At 33.4% G+C, this 21,185-nt stretch overlaps 1 protein-coding gene and 1 long non-coding RNA gene across 8 annotated transcripts in view; one reads left to right on the top strand and one right to left on the bottom strand.

Annotated features, from left to right (window-relative positions):
• LOC127716466 (histone lysine acetyltransferase CREBBP-like) overlaps window positions 1-21,185 on the bottom strand; it is a 92,399-nt gene that overhangs the window by 10,851 nt on the left and 60,363 nt on the right. For all 7 annotated transcript variants that reach the window (XM_052222680.1, XM_052222683.1, XM_052222684.1 and 4 more), the window contains exons 22-25: window positions 18,037-18,199; window positions 16,964-17,110; window positions 13,078-13,357; window positions 1,260-1,469 (exon numbers count right to left, since the gene is read on the bottom strand). In XM_052222680.1, coding sequence (XP_052078640.1) covers window positions 1,260-1,469; window positions 13,078-13,357; window positions 16,964-17,110; window positions 18,037-18,199 — 800 coding nt within the window. The remainder of the gene's footprint in view (window positions 1-1,259; window positions 1,470-13,077; window positions 13,358-16,963; window positions 17,111-18,036; window positions 18,200-21,185) is intronic.
• The window catches only part of LOC127716522 (uncharacterized), a 153,963-nt gene continuing 134,253 nt past the window's right edge, over window positions 1,476-21,185 (top strand). Inside the window, exon 1 of the long non-coding RNA XR_007988972.1 lies at window positions 1,476-2,348. This is a non-coding gene — a long non-coding RNA (uncharacterized LOC127716522). The remainder of the gene's footprint in view (window positions 2,349-21,185) is intronic.

Here is a 21,185-nt window from a genome sequence, read left to right as displayed (position 1 = left end):
TGTTGTTATTTATGTATTATTGTCATTTTGTTTATTTTCTTTGGTTACATCTTCTGACATCAGACTCGGACTTCTCTTGAACTGAATTTTAATGTGCGTATTGTTATGCGTTTACTTTTCTACATTGGCTAGAGGTATAGGGGGAGGGTTGAGATCTCATAAACATGTTTAACCCCGCCGCATTATTGCGCCTGTCCCAAGTCAGGAGCCCCTAGCCTTTGTTAGTCTTGTATTATTTTTAATTTTAGTTTCTTGTGTACAATTTGGAGTTTAGTATGGCGTTCATTATCACTGAACTAGTATATATATTTGTTTTGGGGCCAGCTGAAGGACGCCTTGGGTGCGGGAATTTCTCGCTGCATTGAAGACCTGTTGGTGACCTTCTGCTGTTGTCTGTTCTATGGTCGGGTTGTTGTCTCTTTGACACATTCCCCATTTCCATTCTCAATTTTATTATGCATTAGCATTCTTGAAGTTAGGTTTCATCAGCGTCCTTAATCATTATAGAGTTTCTTAAACTGTTACTGTACAAAAACCTGTATTTGGCATTTTAATAATGGCAAATTATTTGCTTACATTCAGCGCAAGTGTTATTCAACTGTTGTTTGGACAGGAAATGATGAATATTATTCACCTTTCCCTTTGGTAAATACCAATGACTTTCGATACTAGAATATCAATCTCTTTGGTAAATACCACACTTTATATATTTTATTTAATTGTGTTATCTAAACAAAAACTATTTTGAAAAAGCTAATTTCATTATCTACTTATTAAAATAAAAGAAGAATGTGTCTGAGGACAAGAATACCCCCGCTCAAGCTTTGCAATTTTCCAAGTTAAACAGGGGCATAACTCTAGATCGGTAAATGACTCACAACCCAAATTCAAACTCAGTCTGCCAGTTTTGGTTCTTAGCATTGTATATGAGTTTCATAAAATTTAGATGTGATAAACTTAAGTTACAGTGCGGAAACGAAAAAATTTGCAATTTTCCAAGTTATAGAGAGGCACAACTCTAGAACTCACAGCCCAAATTAGAACTCTGTCTGCGAGTTTTGGTTCTTCGCATTATGTACGAGTTTCATATACAATGCTATAAACCAAAACTCCCCTACGGCAGGTGCATAAAAAACATTTAAAGCAGGAGGCTACACTAACAAGATACTTAAAAAGACTGACAAACATACATAGAAGCAAAGGGTAAATAGGGAATGATAAAATATCTATGTCAAGTGGGACTGTCTAGAAACACTTACAGGATTGTCAGCTTCTCCTTCAACAACTTCCTCAACACTTGCTTGTTCTGCTGCTGCAGCTTCAGCCTCTTCACGTTTCTTCTTTTCTTCCTCTTCCTGATCCAACTCTTTAATGCTTTCTTCTAAAACATTGGGCCAGAAATCTCCCTCAAAATATGGTATCTGTGTGGCACATTTTATATTGTTTTCAATTGCATCTTTTAAAATATCCTGAAATTATATGTTAACAATATAATGTTAATAATGTAACTAATAAAATGGGCCAAATGAGCACAAAGGTATCAAACTGTTGACAAAGAGATGTGTCCCTCCTGTATGTAATTTTTATAGTAAAATGCAAATGTTGATATTAAAAATACTTAACATGTAAACTATGCAAAACATTCAAAGTCAATGTATCATGACTGAAGGTGTAGGAACAAATAAGCTCCATGAAAATGTGATTTACCATTGCTATTACACCTCTTTACCAAATATCATTGACTTACCATGGATGGGTCCCTTTAAACTGACCTATTCACAAACTTTAACAATATCACTGACAATAGACATCAACCTCTGTAATATTGAATTTCACAGATATAAAAACAAGCATTCTGAGAGTATTTTATGGCAATACAGTCCCCGACCAGTTAAAAATTAATTGTACTGGATCAAAATGCTAACTTGATCTATAACTGGTCAAGATGGTGTAAACTATATAACAAATATCAAGTCAATATCTTCAAGCATGACGAAAATAAAATGCTTCGCCGAGCGCAGCCTGATACAAACGCAGAGGTCAAAACCTGAACAGTTGGCCCAAGTTTGGACGCAATATTCAAGCTTGATACTGTCTGAATTTGGATTGTGAACAAGTTTTTGACATAATATAGGTTTCTGACACAAAATTATTGTAGTCAAAGATCTTAAAAATTTGAAATGGGACATTTAATTTACCTAGAATTGTCTGATATCCAAAATCTAACAACATGGTTTCATTCAGCATATAAAATAAACTGCTTCGCTGAGCGCAGCTGGATACGCCCGCAGAGGTCCAACCCTGAACAGTTGAGGCAAAAATGGACACAATATTCAAGCTTGATACAGGTCTGAATATTTGATATATTATAGGTTTCTGAATAAATGTAGTCAAAGAACTTGAAATTGGTTATATGAAGGATTTCTTGCTGTTGTGCAATACACTGTGCTGTTGCGCAATACTTAGTAAATCGGTTGTCAGACTATAAACAAATAAAATCTTATAACTCAGAAATGTAAATTCGAAAATTTATAAAAATCAAAAGGGAGCTTACAAAAATAAATACAAACAATTTACCAAAGTTTCATAAAAAATGCTGCATGCATTTTTGAGTTATTGTCTGAAAACTGGAAAATCCCCCTTTTTGTAATGAATAAAACCCCATAAATCGGAAACGTATAGTCTGAAATTTATAAAAATCAAAAGGGAGCTCATGTCGATAGAAATAAACAATTCACAAAAGTTTCATGCAAATTGGTGAAATTGTTTTTGAGTTATTGTCCGAAAACTGGAAAATCCCCCCTTTTTTAATGAATAAAACCCCAAAACTCTGAAACAGTAAATCCGAAATCTATAAAAAACGAAAGGGAGCTCACCTCAATAGATATGAACAATTCACAAAAGTTTCATGCAAATTGGTAAAATTGTTTTTGAGTTATTGTTCAAAAACTGGAAAATCCCCCCTTTTTAATGAATAAAACCCCAAAACTTGGAAATGGTAAATCTGAAATTTATAAAAAACGAAAGGGAGCTCACGTCAATAGATATAAACAATTCACCAAAGTTTCATGCATATTGGTTAAAGCGTTTTTGAATTAATGTCCGACATGTTGACGACAGACGGACGGACGGTCAGCGGTATACCATAATACGTCCCGTAAACGGGCGTATAAAAACACCAATAATTCAATTTTAGTTGAAATCAAACCAAGTCTAATTTTTGACGCTTCAAACCTTAATATGAACTAATTTGAAAACAGGGCCCAAAATAAAAATCTAAATGCACAATAAGATTCACCAAATCATACATCCGCAATAATTCAGTTTTTGATGAACTCAAACAAAGTTTAATTTTGGACACTTTTGACCTCAATGTAGACCAATTTAAAAATGGGGCCCAATATCCAAAAAAATTATTCAAGGTTATAACCCCCAAAATCTAAAGACTTTATCAATCCCATCGAAAGTGATTAAAACATTTGTATTTGTTTCAATTGACGATTTCTTGCTATTGCGCAATACTGTGCAATTGAAGATATCTTGCTATTGTGCAATACTGTGCTATTGCCCAATACTGTGCAATTGAAGATTTCTTGCTATTGTGCAATACTGTGCTATTGCCCAATACTGTGCAATTGAAGATTTCTTGCTATTGTGCAATACTGTGTTGTTGCGCAATTGAAGATATTTTGCTATTCCGCAATATTGTGCACTTGAAGATTTCTTGCTATTGCGCAATACTGTGCAGTTGAAGATTTCTTGCTATTGGGCAATACTGTGCCATTGAATATTTCTTGCATTTGCCCAAGACTGTGCTATTGTACAATACTGTGCTATTGCGCAATACTCTGCAATTGAAGATTTCAAAAATTTAAAATTTCAAAAATTTTGAAGAAAAAAAATGAACACCGCCCCCAAAAAATCCCAACTTTTTAACCCCACCCCCCTTTTGGAGTAATTACCCCCAAACTCAATCCCAACCTTCTCTTTATGGTATGGAACCTTGTAGTACAATTTTAGAGAGATCCATACACTTAAACACAAGCTAGAATAAACTGCTTCGCTGAGCGTAGCTGGATAGGCCCGCAGAGGTCCAACCCTGAACAGTTGGGGCAAAAATGGACACAATATTCAAGCTTGATACAGGTCTGAATTTGGATTTTAATTAAATATTTGACATATTATAGGTTTCTGAATAAATGTAGTCAAAGAACTTGAAATTGGTTATATGAATTGAATTTATATTCAATTAAAGATTTCTTGCTGTTGTGCAATACACTGTGCTGTTGCGCAATACTTATTAAATCTGTTGTCAGACTATAAACAAATAAAGTTCAATTTCTTCTCAATGTCATATTTGAAATTTATGAAAATCAATAGGGAGATTACTTCAATAGCTATAAATAATTCACCAAAGTTTCATGAGAACTGCTGAAAGCATTTTTGAGTTATTGTCCAAAACTGGAAAATTCCGCCCTTTTTTAATGAATAAAACCCCATAACTCAGAAATGTAAAATCTAAAATTTATAAAATTCTAAAGGGAGCTTACATCAACAGATATAAACAATTCACCAAAGTTTCATGAGAACTGCTGAAACTCAAAGCATTTTTTAGTTATTGTCCGAAAACTTGAAAATCACCTTTTTTTTTATGAATAAAACCCTGTAACTCGGAAACGTAAAATCTAAATATTATAACAAGAGTGCACACGCTGAAATGTCTCGCCTTCTTTACTAACCATTGATATTATGTTGATAGTCCTAAATGAAAGCTTTACTACAACTATTACATAAACTTAACATGATCCAAGAAAATAAAGTCAAGGTCATATAAACCAAACGAGAAATACATGTACACCTTACAATCATTCAATACACTAAATATAGTTGACCTATTGCTTATAGTTTCTAAGAAACAGACTTAACCAAGAAAACTAAACATTTACCAATGAATCGTGAAAATGAGGTCAAGGTCAGATGAACCATGCCAGGCAGACATGAACAGCTTACAATCCTTCCATACAGCAAATATAGCTGACCTATTGCTTATAGTTTAAGAAAAACAGACTGAAACACATAAACTTAGCACTGAGCAATGAACCGTGAAAATGAGGCCAAGGTCAAATAAAACCTGCGAGACTGACATGTACATCATAGAATATATCCATACACCAAATATAGTTGACTTATTGCATATAGTATAAGAAAAAAGACCAAAACTCAAAAACTTAACTTTGACCACTGAACCATGAAAATGAGGTCAAAGTCAGATGACACCTGCCAGTTGAACATGTACACCTTACAATCATTCCATACACCAAATATAGTAGACCTATTGCATAAAGTATAAGAAAATCGGACCAAAACACAAAAACTTAACTATAACCACTGAACCATGAAAATGAGGCCAAGGTCAGATGACACCTGCCAGCTAGACATGTACACCTTACAATCATTCCATACACCAAATATAGTAGACTTATTGCATACAGTATAAGAAAAACAGACCAATACACAAAAACTTAACTATAACCACTGAACCATGAAAATGAGGTCAAGGTCAGATGACACCTGCCAGTTGGACATGTACACCTTACAGTCCTTCCATACACCGAATATACTAGACCTATTGCCTATAGTATCTGAGATATGGACTTGACCACCAAAACTTAACCTTGTTCACTGATCCATGAAATGAGGTCGAGGTCAAGTGAAAACTGTCTGACAGGCATGAGGACCTTGCAAGGTACGCACATACCAAATATAGTTATCCTATTACTTATAATTAGAGAGAATTTAACATTACAAAAAATCTTAACTTTTATTTCAAGTAGTCACTGAACCATGAAAATGAGGTCAAGGACATTGGACATGTGACTGACGGAAACCTCGTAACATGAAGCATCCATATACAAAGTATGAAGCTCTTAGGTCCGAGTACACAGTTATTTCGTAGTGCATTTCTTTTAGACAATAAATGAAAATAAAAAAAATCCCACCTGCGCTTTCTCAATAATATTTTTACAGTGTGTTGTACTACTTTTGGGACAAATCATATCAAAATTATAGAAAACTTCATCGGCTCTAACTCAAAATATGGACAATTCTATGTTAAGGGGGTCTTGAAATCTTTTGACAGCTTCCGAAGTGCTAATTTTTAACCTTTTTCAGCTGGACCAAATCACTACTTAACTTTACAATTCATGACCCAAATTTTTTTACAGTGTAATTTCATCCCCCTACTTGCTATTTGAGGCATAAAACATGAAGGAATACATTTGGAAGGGGTACTAAAAAAATTGGCAAGCAACACACTGTCCACACTAGGGACTTTATTCGTGGACAACGAAAATCAAAGGACGATAACTGTGTACTCGGACCTAATAGGATAGAAAAATTTGACCAATCTTAATAAAACTTGGTATGACTAAAGCTTAATAAATTATGAGACTGCTGACAAAGTTTCATGGCAATAGGATATATATTATAGACAATATGATAAATTCTATATTCAACTTCGCGTGTTAAATTTTGACGTTTAAATTGAAAAATTTCAACTATCAACATTTGGGGCTTTAAAAATCAAAATATTGCAAAAAATTACATTTTAAAGGCCTTAATATATGACATATTATCTATTTAAAGCAACAGAATACTCATTTGATTTATCAGAATTATCACAATTATTTAAAAGTCAAATTTATATGAGCCTGTGCCAAAAAATGGAGGTTTTCCAATGAAGGGGGGCCTTACATGAAGATGTATTATTTTCCAGCAATTTTAAATTTGTGGAGTTTTTTGGTTATAAATAATCCTTACATATGTATTAAATGTACTTTAAATGGAAAGAAAAATTACAAATAGCATACCATATTAGTATAAAAGGGTCTTAAGCCAAGTAAGACTGAAAATAATTTAGGGTCAATTTAGGCCGTAGCACATATTTACATTTAAAAATGCATACTGAAGCTATAGGAAATAAAAATTTGTGTCTTTTTTATAATTTCTATACTCAGGTTACATGATACAATAAATCTGAGCATAAAAGGACTCTTGCATTCAACTTTTTTTGCAGACAGTATGGTCTGATACAAAGATTTTTCACTTTTTAGTGAAGAACTTGCATGCAATTTTAGCCTCAGCAGGCTTATATTTGAACCACTTGCTATTTAACATAAGAAAAGAAAGATACTATGTGAAATGAAACAGGTACAAAAGACATTGTGAAGTGCTTTTAATACAAATTTAGTGAAATCTTTATTATGGACTTCAACTTTTATGTACCTAGGTCCTCACATTTAACTTGATCCAAACAGGCCGTTACACGAGGGTCATTTATACAACACATTTTGCACATATTGTCTGAGATAATCTTATTTTCTGTAGATTCAGAGTTCACAAATGAGTAATACAACTGGGTTAAAGCATAGAAACACAAATATTGACACAGGAAAACCTGTCACATAGAAAGTCAGAATGCCACTTATGCATCAAAATTGAAAAAGCTTTGAAATGCTTATTTTGACCATATAATGCCAAAATGGATAATTTTTGCAGAATTTCTATCAAATAAAAGTTTAAATCCTTTAGTTTCATGCTATTTGACAAATTGACACCATTAAATCATTCAGGGAAGTTGCCAAAGTACAGATTCTATATTTACTGATTTCGCCTCTTAGGTCCGAGTACACAGTTATTTCGTAGTGCATTTCTTTTAGACAATAAATGAAAATAAAAAAAATCCCACCTGCGCTTTCTCAATAATATTTTTACAGTGTGTTGTACTACTTTTGGGACAAATCATATCAAAATTATAGAAAACTTCATCGGCTCTAACTCAAAATATGGACAATTCTATGTTAAGGGGGTCTTGAAATCTTTTGACAGCTTCCGAAGTGCTAATTTTTAACCTTTTTCAGCTGGACCAAATCACTACTTAACTTTACAATTCATGACCCAAATTTTTTTACAGTGTAATTTCATCCCCCTACTTGCTATTTGAGGCATAAAACATGAAGGAATACATTTGGAAGGGGTACTAAAAAAATTGGCAAGCAACACACTGTCCACACTAGGGACTTTATTCGTGGACAACGAAAATCAAAGGACGATAACTGTGTACTCGGACCATACAGGTCTTCCACCTTCTAAAATATAAAGCTTTTAAGAAGTTAGCTAACGCCGCCGCCGTAGCCGCCGGATCACTATCCCTATGTTGAGCTTTCTGCGACAAAAGTCGCAGGCTCGACAAAAATCGAAAGGGAGCTCATGTCAATAGATATAAACAATTCACCAAAATTTCTTGCAAGTTGGTGAAAGCATTCTTGAGTTATTGTCGGAAAACTGGAAAATCCCCCCTTTTTTAATGAATAAAACCCCAAAACTCGGAAACGGTAAATCTGAAATTTATAAAAAACGAAAGGGAGCTCACGTCAATAGATATAAACAATTCACCAAAGTTTCATGCATATTGGTTAAAGCTTTTTTGAGTTAATGTCCGACATGTTGATGACGGACGGACGGACAGAAGGTCAACGGTATACCATAATACGTCCCATAAACGGGCGTATCAAAATGCTTGTTTTTGGCCCCTTTTTTGCCCCTAATTCCTGAACATTTGGGGCAATTAACCCCAAACTCAATCACAGCCTTCCCTTTGTGATATGGTACCATTTCCGAGAGATACATACACTTACACACAAATTATTGTCCAGAAACTACAAAAATGCTTGTTTTTGGCCCCTTTTTACTAAACTGTTGGTACCATAACCCCCATAATCAATCCCAACCTTCCTTTTGTGGTATTGAACCTTCTGGTAAACATTCATATAGATCCATTCACTTCAACTAAAGCTAGAATGCGAAAACCACTGTGTCTTCGGACAACGACGACGCCGCCAGACAAAGACGACGCCAACGTCATACCAATATACGACCACAAAATTTTTTTGCGGTCGTATAAAAAAGTGTGGAAAGTTGATTATTTGAGTGAATTTTCTAGGTCCAAGGACCATAACACTGAACAAAATCATCAGACTGGAACAAAATTCTAACTTGATCTGTAACTTGTCATGATAAAACAATGTACCAATTATTAAATCAATATCTTATAATATCTTCAAGCACGAAGAAAAAAAGTGTGGAAAACTGATTTGCCGGACTGACGTATGGACAGACAGACAGACGGAGTGCAAACCTAAAGTCCCCTTGACTTCGTCGGTAGGGGACTAATAAGGAGATGTGGTATGATTGCCAATGAGACAACTATCCACCCAAGTTCAAATGAAGTGGATGTAAGCTATTATAGGCAACCATACAGCCTTCAACAATGAGAATAACCCCTATCCGTATAGTCAGCTAAAAGGCCCTCACATGAAAAATATGAAACTATTCAATTGAGAAAACTAACAGCCTAATTCATAACAAAACAATTTACGAATAAAATGCTTCGCAGAGCGCAGCCTGATACGACCGCAGAGGTCGAACCTTGAACAGTTGGGGCAAGTTTGGACACAATATTCAAGCTTGATACTGTCTGAATTTGGATTGTGATCAAATTTTTGACATAATAAAGGTTTCTGACACAAAATAAATGTGGTCAAAGAGCTTAAAATTTTGAAATGGGACATTCATTTTACCTAGAATGGTCTGATATCCAAAATCTAACAACATGGTTAGATTCAGCATATAATAAAACACCAAAAATTTAATTTTAGTTGAAATCAATCAAAAGTTTAATTTTGGACCCTTCAAACCTTAATATGGACTAATTTGAAAACAGGGCCCAAAATAAAAAATCTAAATGCACAATAAGATTCAGCATATCATACAGCCGCAATCATTCAGTTTTTGATGAAATCAAACAAAGTTTAATTTTGGACCCTTTTGACCTCAATGTAGAACAATCTAAAAATGGGGCCCAATATCCAAAAAAGTAATACAAGGTAAGAACCCCCAAAAATTAAAGACTTTAAATTAATCCCATTGAAATTGGTTAAAAGATTTGTATTTATTTTCAATTGAAGATTTCTTTCTATTGCACAAACCGGTGCAATTGAAGATTTCTTCCTATTGCGCAATACTGTGCAATTGAAGATTTCTTGCTATTGCGCAATACTGTGTAATTGAAGATTTCTTGCTATTGTGCAATACTGTGCTATTGTGCAATACTGTGCTATTGAGCAATACTGTGCTATTGCGCAATACTGTGTTGTTGCGCAATACTGTGCAATTAAAGATTTCTTCCTATTGCGCAATACTGTGCAATTGAAGATTTCTTGCTATTGCGCAATATTGTGCAATTGAAGATTACAAAAACTTTGAAGAAAAAAAATATGAACCCCAAAAAATTGGAAAAAAAAAAATCCCCCCCCCCCCCCCCCTAGTACAATTTTAGAGAGATCCATACACTTACATACAAGTTATTGTCTGGAAACTAGAAAAAATGCAATGAAGTTTATTAAACTAAAGTTATTAGCAAATTTCCAATGGAATTTATTAACAATAAAGTTTTTGGCAAATTTCCAATATACATAATTTAAAAGCAGTTTAGGTGAGATAAACAAAAACGCTTCATCAGCAACATTTTATATTGGCAAATTTCCAATGAAGTTCATTAAACTAAAGTTTTTGGCAAATTTCCAATGGAATTTATTAATAATAAAGTTTTTGGCAAATTTCCAATATACATAACTTAAAAGCAGTTTAGGTGAGATATTCAAATGAGTTTCAATTACCAACCTTACACTGCCTTTAAAATTATGTTTTGTACTTAGGTAATTGTCCATTAACCTGGAAACCCTTTTCCCCCCCTTTTTTGCACCTTATTCCTTAACGGTTTGAGCCATAACTCCCAAAGACAATTCTTACCATTCCTTTGTGGTATTCCAATATCCAAAATCTAACTACATGGTTAGATTCAGCATATCAAAGAACCCCAAGAATTCAATTTTTGATGAAATCAAATAAAGTTCAATTTTGGACCCTTTAAACCTCAATGTGGACCAATTTGATAAACGGGCCCAAATATCAAAAATCTAAATAGATGGTTAGATTCAGCATATCGAAGAACCCAATATATTCAATTTTTGTTGAAATCAAACAAAGTTTAATTTTGGACCCTGATTTGGACCAACTTGAATACTGGGCCCATAATCAAGAAACTAAGTTCATGTTTAGATTCAGCATATCAAAGAACCCCAAGAATTCAATTTTTGTTAAAATCAAACTAAATTTAATTTTGGACCCTTTGGACCTTAATGTAGACCAATTTGAAAACGGGACCAAAAATTAAGAATCTAAATACACGGTTAGATTAGGCAATTACCCCCAAAATCAATCCCAGCCTTCCCTTTGTGGTATGGTACCTTGCAGTACAATTTCAGAGAGATCCATACACTTGAACACAAGTTATTGTCTGGAAACTAGAAAAATGCTTATTTTTGCACCCTTTTTGGCCCCTTTTTCCTAAACGTTTAGGGCAATTACCCCCAAACTCAATTCCAGCTTTCCCTTTGTGATATGGAACCTTGTAGTACAATTTCAGAAAGATCCATACACTTACACACAAGTTATTGTCATGAAACTAGAAAAATGCTTGTTTTTTGCCCCTTTTTTGGCCCCTAATTCCTAATATTTTGAGGCAATTACCCCCAAAATCAATCCCAGCATTCCCTGTGTGATATGGAACCTTGTGGTACAATGTCAGAGAGATTCATACACTAACACACAAGTTATGTCTGGAAGTTACAAAAATGCTTATTTTTGGCCCCTAATTCCTTAACTGTTGGTACCATAACCCCCAAAATCAATCCCCACCTTCCTTTTGTGGTATTGAACCTTATGGTAAAATTTCATAGAGATCCATTTACTTAAACTAAAGTTAGAGTGCGAAAACCAATGTGTCTTCGGACGACGCCGATGACGACGACGACGCCAACGTCATACCAATATACGACCGCAAAAATTTTTTGCGGTCGTATAAAAACAAATATGACAGACATGAACCAACAACAACCACTGAACTACAGGTTACTGACTTGGGACAGGCACATAAAGATTGTGGCGGGGTTAAACATATTTGTGAGCGCTCAACCCTTCCCCTAAGCTGGGACAGTTGTGTAACAGCACAACATAAGAACAAACTATGAAAAACAGTTGAAAAAGGCTTATCTCATCAGATTGATACAGAGCAGAAAAACATCAGACTAAAACACAGACCGGACGTGAAGGGTATTTATCCATCCTCATCCCAAACAACAAAAAAGACACAAGTACAGATCTGAGAGTACTCACAGTTACTGACAGCTAGTTCAAAGCCAATAACAACTAATTGAAAAGATCATGTACCTAAGACTAAAATATTAATTCAAGCAAAAAACCCAAAACTGTAAAATATGAGGGCATACACTAAATTCTAATGTATGCCCTCATATTTTGTGACGAGATCATATTTAAACACAAGAAAAAACTTAGTACAATGTAATACTTAGTTATTATATTTAGATATTGTAACAACATCAAAACTATTAAAAGAAACAAAGGAAATCTTTTCAGAACAATTTAATGATTATTCAACCTATCAATTTTATCTAAAATTACCATAGAAATGTCTTCCAAATAATGTACATTAAAATAAAGTTCATGAATATTTAGTGATAATGTAATTCCCGCCTAAAAATACACAAGAACTACTTTTTTTGAACAAATTTATAGACTAATAATAAGATGATGGCTGACTGGTGATTTATTCCTATGAAAACTTTGAAAAATTGACAATTTTCAATGCTCCTAATCTTTTTAAAAAACCAAAATAAAAATATGGTTCTTTGGAAGAGGTCTTTGCTTTTTTCTATAAAGTTGTGCCATTTTAAGTGAAAAAAATCAGATGAGAAAATTTTGTTTTTTTAGCACTATCATATTATTACTCAGGAATAGTTCCTCATTTAATGGGTTGTCCTGTTTAAAGGTCATGGAATTAAAATCCCCCCTTAAAATACCTACCACCCCAATAACTTTTTTTCTGTGCTAGCAGTGGTATTACCAACTGTTCATTACAATCTTTTTGATCATACAAACCTTATAATCAATCACACATCTTTCAATAATAGCTTTATCTAACATCTTTTTATACCATTCTTGTAGACGTTTGGGTTTTGGAATTTTTTGTTCTGGTGGATGACAATGAAAAATGTAATCATCTCCTTCACTTGGTGGACAAGCCCAAATATGTGCCCATGTGAATCCCATTTGTTTGGCATATTCTAAATAACCAATAAGAATTTCATGATAAACTGCTGTCCTGAGTTGTCTTGGTTGGAAAAAATGTACACTGTCTAAATATGATATGTAACATCTCCTACAAGAAAAAAAAGACTTTAGTAAAATATGCACAACATCTGCTTAATGTACATTAACATATACAACTGTCAGATGACATTCTATGCATGACATTTAATATGAATGAATGAATATTTTTATTATAGTGCAACCTGAATAAAAAATGCAATGTGATTCAGCTAGCCAATTAATGTTTTAATAACTGTGCATGAAAATATATATAAATGCAGCAAATCTTTTCATGAAAAGTAACATCTCAAATATATATACCAAAAATAATCACATGGAGTTCCAACTAAATTATTTCCTTATATAATTGTTGGTTGCTTAACGTCCTGTGGCAAATCATATATAATTAAAGAAAGTGTACCAGTTAAACAACAAAAGTAGAATCTAATGATCTGGATTAAACCAGGGATTGAGATTACAACTTTCCAGCGGTAGCCCAGCCAATATTCTTGGTGGCCTAGTGTAGTATTATAAGATCAAGCTCAAATGGGCCCAAGATTGGTAAGTTAAAATTTTAAGCTACTAGCCCCTGTGAATATCAATCCCTATTAAACTGATGATATGACACATTTTGGTATTACAAGAACACTTGTTTTTTTTTAGCATTCAAAACAAAAAATGTTTTTCATCATTTATTAGAGATGATCAAAATGTGTTACATCTATATTCCATAAAACACTGACACAAAACAATCTAGTGTGAACGAAAATTCTAATAAAATGCTCCGCAGGGCGCAGCTTGATACGACCGCAGAGGTCGAACCCTGAACAGTTGGGGCAAGTATGGACACAACATTCAAGCTTGATACAGCTCTGAATTTGGATTGTGATTAAATATTTGACACAGCATAGGTTTCTGACACAGAATGAATGTGGTCTAAGAACTTAAAAATTTTAAATTGGACATTCACCTATTATGGTCCAATATCCAAAATCTAAATACATGGTTAGATTCAGCATATCAAAGAACCCCATATATTCAATTTTTGTTGAAATCAAACAAAGTTTAATTTTGGACCCCGATTTGGACCAACTTGAAAACTGGGCCCATAATCAAAAATCTAAATACATGTTTAGATTCAGCATATCAAAGAACCCTAAAAATTCAATTTTTGTTAAAATCAAACTAAGTTTAATTTTGGACCCTTTGGACCTTTATGTAGACCAATTTGAAAATGGAACCAAAAATTAAGAATCTAAATACACGGTTAGATTCGGCATATCAAAGAACCCCAATAATTCAATTTTTGATGAAATCAAACAAAAAAAGTTAAATTTTGGACCCTTTGGACTTCAATGTGGACCAATTTAAAAACGGGGCCCAAAATCCAAAAACTTAATACACGGTTAGATTCAGCATATAACAGAACCCCATATATTCAATTTTTGTTGAAATCAAACAAAGTTTAATTTTGGACCCCGATTTGGACCAACTTGAAAACTGGGCCCATAATAAAAAATCTAAATACATGGTTAGATTCAGCATATCAAAGAACCCCATATATTCAATTTTTGTTGAAATCAAACAAAGTTTAATTTTGGACCCCGATTTGGACCAACTTGAAAACTGGGCCCATAATCAAAAATCTAAATACATGGTTAGATTCAGCATATCAAAGAACCCCATATATTCAATTTTTGATGAAATCAAACAAAGTTTAATTTTGGACCCTTTTGATCTCAATGTGGACAAAGTTGATAACGGGCCCAACAATCAAAAATCTAAATACATGGTTAGATTCAGCATATCAAAGAACCCAATATATTCAATTTTTGTTGAAATCAAACAAAGTTTAATTTGGGACCCCGATTTGGACCAACTTGAAAACTGGGCCCATAATCAAAAATCTAAATACATGGTTAGATTCAGCATATCAAAGAACCCCATATATTCAATTTTTGTTGAAATCAAACAAAGTTTAATTTTGGACCCCGATTTGGACCAACTTGAAAACTGGGCCCATAATCAAAAATCTAAATACATGGTTAGATTCAGCATATCAAAGAACCCCATATATTCAATTTTTGTTGAAATCAAACTAAGTTTAATTTTGGACCCTTTGGACCTTTATGTAGACCAATTTGAAAACAGAACCAAAAATTAAGAATCTAAATACACGGTTAGATTCGGCATATCAAAGAACCCCAATAATTCAATTTTTGATGAAATCAAACAAAGTTAAATTTTGGACCCTTTGGACCTCAATGTGGACCAATTTAAAAACGGGGCCCAAAATCCAAAAACTTAATACACGGTTAGATTCAGCATATTAAAGAACCCCAAGAATTCAAGAATAAAACCCCATTGAAATTGATCAAGAAATAAGCAATTTATACACAATACTGTGCAATTGATTATTTCTTGCTATTGCGCAATACTGTACAATTGACAATTTCTTGCTATTGCGCAATATTGTGCTATTGGATATTTCTTGCTATTGCGCAATACTGTGCAATTGAAGATTTCTTGCTATTGCGCAATACTGTGCAATTGAAGATTTCTTGCTATTGTGCAATACTGTGCAATTGAAAATTTCTTGCTATTGCACAATACTTATTATATAATAATTTACACATCCTGTTTGGTGTGTATCTCCTACCATATCATTATTATTTGCTTTTAAATATAAATCAGAAATAACCAACTTAAAATGGAAAATTTTAAAAGAAAAAAAAAAGGAAAAAAAGAAAAAAAAAATCCCCCCCCCAAAATTTTTTGAACCCCCTTATGATTCATCACCCCCAAACTCAATCTCAGCCTTCCCTTTGTGGTATGGTACCTTGCAGTACAATTTCAGAGAGATCCATACACTTGAACACAAGTTATTGTCTGGAAACTAGAAAAATGCTTATTTTTGGCCCCTTTTTGGCCCCCAATTCCTAAACGTTTCGGGCAATTACCCCCAAACTCAATTCCAGCTTTCCCTTTGTGATATGGAACCTTGTAGTACAATTTCAGAAATATCCAAACACTTACACACAAGTTATTGTCATGAAACTAGAAAAATGCTTGTTTTTTGCCCCTTTTTTGGCCCCTAATTCCTAACATTTTGAGGCAATTACCCCCAAAATCAATTACAGCCTTCCCTTTGTGATATGGAACCTTGTGGTACAATGTCAGAGAGATCCATACACTTACACACAAGTTATTGTCTGGAAGTTACAAAAATGCTTATTGTTGGCCCCTTTTTGGCCCCTAATTCCTTAACTGTTGGTACCATAACCCCCAAAATCAATCCCAACCTTCCTTTCATGGTATTGAACCTTATGGTAAAATTTCATGGAGATCCATTCACTTAAACTAAAGTTAGAGTGCGAAAACCAATGTGTCTTCGGACGACGCCGACGACGACAACGACGACGACGACGACGCCAACGTCATACCAATATACGACCAAAAAATTTTCAATTTTTGCGGTCGTATAAAAATGAAGTTATGCTCAAGAAGCATGGAAAATATGTTGTGGTGAGTGTAGTACAAGATGATATATTTTAAAGCATTCTTTCAAATAGTACATTACCAATGGCTTGATGATTCAATTTTTTTTACATCATTGAAGGGCTGTCTTAAAATTTGGCAGGTTTTAGCAAAGTATGGATCAATGGGAAGTACTAACCTATTATTTGGTGCATAACAATTGGAGTCGTACTCCTGAACATGCATCCCAAAAAAACAGACATCAACACCATCTATTTCCTCAAAGGCAAACATCGCTTTTGCTCTGTATGGAAATTCTGGTACCATTTCACCATTATCAACAAATCTACAAAAGAACAAAGATAAAAACACTCAATTGTCAAATTACTTTTTTCTCTCACTCAACAAAGTAAACAAAAGAAAAGATAAAGGCTCATACTTGAGTTACTTTTTTTATTTCTTTTAAGTTTTCTGGCCACTTACTGTTTAAACCCTTCACTACACAGTATAGGCTTAGGTTAGTTAGTCTTGTATGTTTTTTTAATTTTAGTTCATTTATATGTTTCGGAGTTTAGTGTGACGTCCATTGTCACTGAACTAGAATCCCACCTCCAGGTGCAGGATTTTCTTGTGTGATGAAGACCCATTGGTGGCCTTGAGCTGTTTTCTGCTCTTTGGTCGGGTTGTTGTCTCTTTGACACATTCCCCATTTCCATTCTCAATTTTATTAGGATAAATAAAGCTTAATTTGTCAATAAATATGTTCATCACTAAAGGCTCCTAGGAACATGCATCACTCACCTGACAAAAACATGCAACATTAAAATCATATGCAACAATGAAAGCCATCTTTCATACACTACGTAAGTTTGTGAAAATTACTTTAGGATATAAACCAAAGCATATGCTGACCATTCTATTCTATTTCAAGCAAGAGTGGCCATGTTTGTTGATGGATCAAACCCCACTGTAGGATGACCAGTAGTTTCAGAGAAGATTATGGTAAAAGTTTAAGATTAAGATGTATGCCAAGTAACTGCAATAGCTCACATGGCCCATTGGACACTGGAAGCTAATTGATATCAAATTTGGTCAAATTCTAAAATTTTCATAACTCCAGGTCAAACTTAATATTGTCATGTTAAATATTTTCAACATCATTAAATTGTAATACAGGATTTTCTGGTGACATGAACAAAATATAGACAAAAGGTAAAATAATAGAAATATAGACATATCAACTACAGATGTTAAGGAAATAAGTATGTTTACCTTGCTTTCATTCCAGGTTTAACCTCTACAACTTTGTCTGTACAAGATATAACTTTGATAAAAACTTCTCCAGCACCTGCATCCTTTTTTCGTAAAAAATTATTAACTCTATTTTCCAAGTATGTTCCTAATTTCGTAGGTGGTAGTCCTGACATTTGTATATCTGCAAAAGCAATATAAATAACTCTAGAATGGTAAAAGTGTTGCCACCTAATTTCGTACTTAATCTGTATTATGTAGTAATATGCATTGTGTATAAGTTTCATAACATTTGGTTGAGGCAAACTCAAGTTAGAGAACTGAAACAAAAAAATTGTACTTGATCCTTACTGAGTTTTGTGGTAATGAATATTGTGTATAGGTTTCATAATGTTTGGCTGGGGAAAACTTCAGTTACAGAATAGAAACTAAAAAATTTTGCAATCTTTCTATTTATAAAGGGGCATAACTCAATAATGGTTAAAGTGACACTACCCAAATTCAACTTGATCTGTGTTTTATCAGTGGAAGTCAAAATTAAACATTGCATTGTATAAAGCATTGATTGTAGTTGATTCAACTATAATCATGGTCAAAGGAAGATAACTCCAATCTTAATAAAATGCTTCGCTGGGGCGCAGCTTGATACGACCGCAGAGGTCGAACCCTGAACAGTTGGGGCAAGTATGGACACAACATTCAAGCTTGATACAGCTCTGAATTTGGATTGTTATTAAATATTTGACACAGCATAGGTTTCTGACACAGAAAGAATGTGGTCTAAGCACTTGAATTTTTTTAATTTACCTATTATGGTCCAATGTCCAAAATCAAAATACATGGTTAGATTCAGCATATCAAAGAACCCCATATATTCAATTTTTGTTAAAATCAAACAAAGTTTAATTTTGGACCCCAACTAGGACAAACTTGAAAACTGGGCCCATAATCAAAAATCTAAACACATGTTTAGATTCAGCACATCAAAGAACCCCAAGAATTCAATTTTTGCTAAAATCAAACTAAGTTTAATTTTGGACCCTTTGGACCTTAATGTAGACCAATTTAAAAAACGGGACTTAAAATTAAAAATCTAAATACACTGTTAGATTTGGAATATCAAAGAACCCCAATAATTCAATTTTTGATGAAATCAAACAAAGTTTAATTTTGGACCCTTTTGACCTCAATATGAACCAATTTGATAGCGGGGCCCACAAATAAAAAATCTAAATTCATGGTTAGATTCAGCATATCAAAGAACCCCATATATTCAATTTTTGTTGAAATAAAAAAAAGTATAATTTTGGACCCCAACTTGGAACAACTTGAAAAGTTGGCCCATAATCAAAAATCTAAACACATGTTTAGATTCAGCATATCAAAGAACCCCAAGAATTCAATTTTTGATGAAATCAAACTAAGTTTAATTTTGGACCCTTTGGACCTCAATGAAGACCAATTTAAAAAAACGGGACCCAAATTAAAAATCTAAAAACACGGTTAGATTTGGCATATCAAAGAACCCCAATAATTCAATTTTCGATGAAATCAAACAAAGTTTAATTTTGGACCCTTTTGACCTCAATATGAACCAATTTGATAGCGGGGCCTACAAATAAAAAATCTAAATACATGGTTAGATTCAGCTGTCAAAGAACCTCATATATTCAATTTTTGTTGAAATCAAACAAAGTTTAATTTTGGACCCCAATTTGGACCAACTTGAAAACTGGGCCCATAATCAAAAATCTAAATACATGTATAGATTCAGCATATCAAAGAACCCCATATATTCAATTTTTGTTGAAATCAAACAAAGTTTAAATACTGGACCCTATCTTGGACCAACTTGAAAACTGGGCCCATAATCAAAAATCTAAACACATGTTTAGATTCAGCAAATCAAAGAACCCAAAGAATTCAATTTTTGTTAAAATCAAACTAAGTTTAATTTGGACCCTTTGGACCTCAATGTAGACCAATTTAAAAAACAGGACCCAAAATTAAAAACCTAAATACACGGTTAGATTTGGAATATCAAAGAACCCCAATAATTCAATTTTAGATGAAATCAAACAAAGTTTAATTTTGGACCCTTTTGACCTCAATAAGAACCAATTAGATAACGGGGTCCACAAATAAAAAATCTAAATACATGGTTAGATTCAGCATATCAAAGAACCCCATATATTCAATTTTTGTTGAAATCAAACAAAGTTTAATTTTGGACCCCAATTTGGACCAACTTGAAAACTGGGCCAAAAATCAAAAATCTAAATACATGTTTAGATTCAGCATATCAAAGAACCTCATATATTCAATTTTTGCTAAAATCAAACAAAGTTTAATTTTGGACCCTTTGGACATTAATGTAGACCAATTTGAAAACTGGACCCAAAATTAAAAATTTAAATACACTGTTAGATTCGGCATAACAAATAAATAAATGTGATCAAAGATTTTACAAATCTAATGCGCCATACTGTGCAATTAAAGATTACTTCTTGAAATTTTTCAATATTTGAAATTTGAAAAAAAAATAATATTTGAAGAATAATTCTTTTTAATTTCTGAAATCTGAAATGAGAAAAAATTGGCCCCCCACAATTTCTTTTTATCCCCCCCCCCCCCCCTTTTTCCCCCAAAAAAATTCTTTCCCTCAAGATATGGTCATAATCTCAATTCAAATTTCCAATGGAGTTGGCAACCATAATTACCCATTTAAATTTACCATAGTGCTAACTTAATCTATTTTATAATAGAATTAATAAAAATATAGTGTCAAATCTTTCATATGGATTTTTTTGTAAAAAAAAAAGATGAAAACATTTGCAGATATTTTTACTGGTCTTCCTTTATAAATATGCATTTCTTTAAACATAATTTAAAAGCAGTGTAAGGGAAGTAACCAAAACGTTGTATTTGGATTACCTCCCTTACACTGTTTTAGATTATCTTTATTGTTCATTAACCATTACTTTATACATAATTTAAAAGCAGTGTAAGGGAGATAATTTCAATGATGTATTTGATTTATCTCCCTTACACTGCTTTAAATTATGTTTTGTACTAAAGTATTTGTCCATTAACCAGGACAACCTTGTTTTTCCCCCTTTTTTGCCCCTAATTCCTAAACAGTTTGAGCCATAACCCCCCAAAGCAAATCC

The sequence above is a fragment of the Mytilus californianus genome, unplaced genomic scaffold (assembly GCF_021869535.1).
Source record: "Mytilus californianus isolate M0D057914Y unplaced genomic scaffold, xbMytCali1.0.p SCAF_9, whole genome shotgun sequence".
In the NCBI taxonomy this organism is placed as follows: domain Eukaryota; kingdom Metazoa; phylum Mollusca; class Bivalvia; order Mytilida; family Mytilidae; genus Mytilus; species Mytilus californianus.
The sequence above is the reverse complement of the archived record's forward strand: the minus strand, read 5'-3'. Positions and strand labels throughout refer to the sequence as shown.